Source organism: Thermobia domestica, chromosome 4 (assembly GCF_964235325.1).
Source record: "Thermobia domestica chromosome 4, izTheDome1.hap1.1, whole genome shotgun sequence".
Classification (NCBI taxonomy): Eukaryota; Metazoa; Arthropoda; class Insecta; order Zygentoma; family Lepismatidae; genus Thermobia; species Thermobia domestica.
In genome coordinates, this window is record NC_137457.1 from 209,829,413 (window position 1) to 209,835,145 (window position 5,733).

At 38.5% G+C, this 5,733-nt stretch overlaps 2 protein-coding genes across 2 annotated transcripts; both read right to left on the reverse strand.

Annotated features, from left to right (window-relative positions):
- Positions 1 to 3,923: 3,923 nt before the first annotated feature.
- Positions 3,924 to 4,277, reverse strand: LOC145683018 (uncharacterized). The gene has a single exon (XM_081754374.1). It carries the CDS (start codon positions 4,275 to 4,277, stop codon positions 3,924 to 3,926), a length of 354 nt encoding a protein of 117 aa, XP_081610500.1.
- A 159-nt stretch (positions 4,278 to 4,436) lies between these two features.
- LOC145683019 (uncharacterized) lies at positions 4,437 to 5,207 on the reverse strand. Its single transcript, XM_081754376.1, has one exon. It carries the CDS (start codon positions 5,205 to 5,207, stop codon positions 4,437 to 4,439), a length of 771 nt encoding a protein of 256 aa, XP_081610502.1.
- Between the last annotated feature and the right edge of the window lie 526 nt (positions 5,208 to 5,733).

A 5,733-nucleotide genomic window follows, 5' to 3' on the forward strand; every position in this document is an offset into this window, starting at 1 on the left:
AGACTAAAATGAAATGAAATGAAATCTTTAAGTTTTACGTCCCACGGTTATGCCGGTTAGGCTAAAGGAGACGGTGATGATGAGTAATGAATGAAATGGTGGAATGAAGAAAGTGGGAGGAAACGGGAGAACCCCGAGAAACCCACGCACACGGTGTTTGTCCACCACAAAGTTCACTTGGCGGGGGCTGGGATCGAACCCGGGACCCCAAGCACCAGAGGTGAACGCTCTACCACTGAGCCACCGCGGCCCCAATATAGAGACTAGTCGAAGGATCGCCTCTAGTGTCCCACTGCCGGTAGGGTATCATCGAGTCGAAACAGATATCTCGCGTCGGGGTGTTAAAGTTACCACAGCGGCGCAGCGAGGACTTTGGTTTGGTCCGAGCTCCTTCAATTCGTCGCGGAGAATCGCGAAGGGACAAACACGAACTATCGCCAGTCATTTGTATGCGGTTACTATTATATATTATTTTTTCCTGACGAACTGTTCCTAAAGTGTCAGAAGATGCTATCCACACTGCAATGAGCAGAGAGGGTCGGTGGGTGAGTGTGCGTCATAATGAGCGGTGGGTAACGGTGGGCGGTGCGTCGCAGTGGGTCATGGTGGAAGATGGGTCGCAGTGGGTCACATGCTGTTGACCCACGACCCACCGACCCACTCAAACTCTGGATTTGAAACCACATAGAAAATGGAAGACCAAAAATTGCATGTTCACCATATTTTATTGTTTCACTTCAGGCAAGGGAAGAGCGCGAGAATAGTGTTTGTGATTTTTACTGTCATCCATGTTTCTTTATTTTTGTCCCTCTTTGTAAAGAGTTAGTGGGAAAACTGTAAAAGTGAGTAAAACGCGTAAAAATAGGAAACAAGGTACTGAGAAAGGTTCGTTAAATTAATTAACTGAAACACCAGATTCCAATCAATATAAGTATCTGTCCAATGCCGTGCCGTGAAAAATCAGGGCCGAGGCGAGAGCATACGGCAGCGCCTCCGTACATATGAGTTGTCAATTTAACGTTGATTTCTCTGGACTATTCTTTCTGCATAATACTTTACTATTTTATCATGACTAAAATCAGAAAGTTTCAGCATTGTTACACTGGAATCGTAAAAGTGTGTAATTACTGAATTCGCTACAGCTCCATTTTTCCCTTCTCCCAGAACAGTGATATCTTAGAGTAATGGCCTAGGCGTTAGTTTCGTAATGTTGGGAACAAGGGTTCGATTACCGGCGTGACAATTCAGTAATTTTTTACAATCTACAAACCTGATACTTCTGATGTATACTAACATAAAAAATATTCAATTTTTCTGGGTCTAAGAGTTGAGACAACTTCTTTTACAGGTGAAACGCCAATAACACAAAATTACGTCATCTGTATCAACCTTCGTAACTGTCCGGCAAGTAACGTGTTTGGACAAGAATTGATGAATACATAAGAGCTAAACACGTCCTTACTGCTGTAGTATGGGCGAAAAATGAGTTCCAAGGAATTGTTCGTAGCTGTGCACAAATAGCTAATAGTGATCGAACTTGCAATAGGGATCGCTACACACGAGAATGATCCTATTTGAGATGTCACCTCACCTTTCTACTTAGAAGAAGGGAGAAATCAAATGCATTACTGTTATGAGCTAACAAATCTTTATATTCCATTTCTTGTCGTAAAATGATAATTCTATCCGTAAATCCGTAAACATAATTATATTATTGCGTTCGTGTGTAAACCTAAGAAAAGTCTGACATACTCTATCTTTTCTGTTCCTATGAATATCTTCGATAATGTTACTTTTTCTTTCCATTGTGGTAATAATAATAATAATAATAATAATAATAATAATAATAATAATAATAATAGTAATAGTAATAGTAATAATAATAATAATAGTAATAATAATAATAATAATAATAATAATAATAATAATAATAATAATAATAATAATAATAATAATAAAGGAATAACATAATTACAATACCAATTACATAAACATTATCTTCCATTCAAAAAATTACTTATTACCACGACGGGATTTGAACCCAAGTTGCTGCAATGAGAGTTTCCTTCTTTTACAAATCTTTTGCAAGAAATTACCCCAACCGGAGTATTGTTCGCCACTGGCACCTCATGTGCTTTCGACGTATTCCAAACACTACAGGAACACGAACACAGAAATACTGAGGACAGTTAAAATTCCGACCTTGCTCTTGAGAGGAATTCGAACCCCTAGTGGATTGCGCCTCATGATCATGTGGCCTCAATTTGCCACAAACTCCTCATATGAATATAAGAAAATATACTATTATTTATGGAACATAAACATAGAACTGTCTATTTCTACACGTCTTGATACAAGTTAAAGAATGTGAAAATAATTTCTGTCGTCTTTTTTTCTTTGGAAATTAGAAGTTATATTAAAGACGAAATGTAATGTAAATGGGGACCATCCCTGTAACTGATGACCAGCGCCGTAACTTAGATTCCTTTCTGGGGGAACCTTTGGCGTGGGGTTCGATTCCCGGTGGGAGCTCATGTGGTTAGGATTCCACTTTAATCAGTAGGTCCACGTCTCATATAGCCTTACTGGTGAACGGGATGTTAAAGTCAAAATCAGCTCAACTCTTTTCTGGGGGGCAAGCATTAATAAGCTTATTTAAGCCCCCTAGAAAAAGTTGATTTCTAATTATTGGGCCCTTTCTCTCTCCAACTTTCTCATAATCTTTTTGGGCCCACCGGCGTCTGTGGGCCCTTCCGCACGGCAAAGTCTGCGGTTCCGTTAGTTATTCCCTGGGCCCATTCCATACATAGCAAAATTATTAAGGGGACAATATTGATAAATCTCAAGTCCATACGAATAAATATTTCTCAAATGGGTCCACGACTCATTTTTGTTCTATTTGCCTTTTGTGTGCTTCTTTTTTTATGTAATGTAGCAACCCTATTTGATGTTTCATTTGTAATTTCATGTTCCCATCGTATATGGAGTAAGAACATTTTGTCTGAAAATGGGCCCCCTCGAACGGCGGGGAGCTTCTCTGGGGTGCTGTTGCCCCTCCCACAAGTTACGAGTCTGCGGGTGACGTAGGCTCAACTTGAAGAACATTTCGTAATACTTTCTTCATTGAGCAACGTGTATATAGCTTATTTTTGAGTTAAACAAAGGAAATCTCGAGAAGTCATTAAGACACTCACACAAGTTGCTTATATTTTCGTATTTATATTTTTATTTATATTTTGTTTATATTTGTTTGTTTTCGTTATTTTTGAGTATCTTGTTTATATTATTCCATGAAACGATTTTGACTAGTTATTAGTTTTGGTCGAAGATTAAGTGGCGCGGTAGGTGAGTGGTTAGCACATTGAACTTCTGTTCGGTATACCCGGGTTCGAATCCCGACGAGGCTGAAACTTTTTCAATTGTTCCTGTTTCAATTTCAATTTCAATGCATACTCAGTGTGATAAACAAGATCTTCTCTTCTCTAGAAAGAAAAAGATGTTGGAATGAGGAGAATTGGGGAAGGTCTCTCAATGGAGGCAATCATTTACAAAGTTATTTCCAGTAGTTATTCTAGATTTGATATTTTCAGCTATTTTCAAGCATTTTCTGGTTCATATGTGATCAGCGTTTTTATTTCTTTGAATATATAGTATATAATGGAAAAATACATTACATACACAGCAATAGTGAGATTAAGGTATTATGTTCATTGGACAACACGCTCTGACCCAGAGAGATTGATCTCAGAATGGAGAAGTATTTCGTGCGTCATCTACTCACAATTTTACTTGCATAAAGACTTGACTCAGTGCTACCAACTGCTGTCAGTGCCGAGAAAAGTTACGTGTAAGTTGGGTTGGATCTGTCTAGGCGTTCTCACAACTGCAAAAGACCTGAACCCCAAGCAATGGAATTAGAGCACTTAGGGGGAATTACTTTTGTGGCTGGCTGGACCAGCATGTAACATACACAAATGTTCTTCCATAATCAGCATATGTAGTAACTTGTGATCTGACGGTAATATAGTAGGACTCTTGAAGTATTCATCATCATCTCTGCGTAACAGCTTTGTGTTCAATCTGATCAATCCTTCATTATCACGAAATGTACTTAAGGATTTTAATCTCCTGTCGTCTACGTCAAAACCTTGTAACTCCACGCGTCTTAGAAGAATCTTCTCTGCTGTTTCTATTTCAGAAACTGTTAATTCTCCCTTCTGTCTGGCACCTGATTCTAAACGACAGCTTCTAATAAACTTTTTCATCCATGCAACCATACGAAGAACTTTTCGGTACGTAGAAAAGTACCTCAAATACCAACTGATTTCACATTGTGCGGACAAAGACTCGACAGTCTGCTTCCTTACTTTGTTTACTTCTTCTTCATCATAAACTTTTACTGCAACAGTCCAACAATCACTCTGTAAATGCAACCACTATCGTCTCTCCCACCATCTAGTTTTCAATAATGTAGCCACATCGCAACCTCTACTTGGTAGATCAGCGGGGTTACAAATTCCTGGTAGAAATCTCCAACTTGAAGGGTCTGCGAGACTACGAATTTCCTTTACTGTGTTTGCTACAAATACATTCCACATCTCTTCTCTTTGTATCCAGGCTAGTGCATCGCTCCAATAAAACGTAGGGACATTTATATTCAAACTGCATATAACTGTAGAAACTAGACGAGCACAAATACAACATGCTAATAACTCAAGTCGAGGAATCGTGATTTTCTTCAACGGTGCAATTCCAGACTTACTGGCTATTAACTGTACTTCTGTTCTACCCTCATTCTCGCTTCGTAAATACACAACACAGGCGTAAGCATATTGATTGGTATCACATAATACGTGCAGTGTCCCAGATTTCTTAGTGTCATCTATGGAAAACTGTCTAGGAATAGCTATATTTTTCAAAAGATGTAAGCTTTTCAAAAACTTCTGAAATGTCCTATTTATTTCAGGCGACACTTCATCCAAGCTGGCTTTTGAATGGTGAGACTCTTGCAATAATAATTTTGGAATTAGTGTAACGGTTGACAGAAATTCCACTGGATCGAAAATCCTATGAACTATTGACAGCATACTTCGTGTATTGATAAGTTCCGAGACATCGCCTACGCAACTTAAATTACAACTAAGGGTATCTTCTTTTCTATCCCACAATAGACCTAGAACTGGTGTAATTTCCTTGTCCTTTTCCATAATGCTATGTGTATATTCCCAACCGCAGAGATCAAATTTCACTGTACTAAGTAATTTCACACTTGTGTCGATAAATTCCACTAACTCATCTTCACTATTAACAGAAGTAGCACAATTGTCTACATAAAACAATTGTTTCAGCTTTTCGGCGGTTTCAAGAAACTCTAGTGGTGAGTTGTCTAAATGATGCTTCAAAACAGCACCTAAAAGAAACGGACTACAATTAATCCCGAAGGCAACCCTACGGTGTTTGTAGATTTTATACAGCTTTTTCTCAGAGTTCTCCCACCAAAGAAATCTTTAAAAAATCACTGTCCCTTTCATCGATAGTAATCTGTGGAAAAGCTTTCCTTATATCTGCTGTCACTCCTATTCTCTTTTCTCGGAACCTCAACAGAACGCTTCGGATTTGTTCTATTAGATTTCGACCCTTTTCTAAACAATCATTTAGTGAACATGATCCTCTACTTTTTCAGGAAGCATCAAAGACTGGTCGCATTTTAGTAGTAGAATTTTCCTTAAAAAC

Coding starts and splice junctions, on each gene's coding strand:
- LOC145683018 (XM_081754374.1), bottom strand. CDS start 4,277: ATGGTTGCATGGATGAAAAAGTTTATTAGAAGCTGTCGTTTAGAATCA.
- LOC145683019 (XM_081754376.1), bottom strand. CDS start 5,207: ATGGAAAAGGACAAGGAAATTACACCAGTTCTAGGTCTATTGTGGGAT.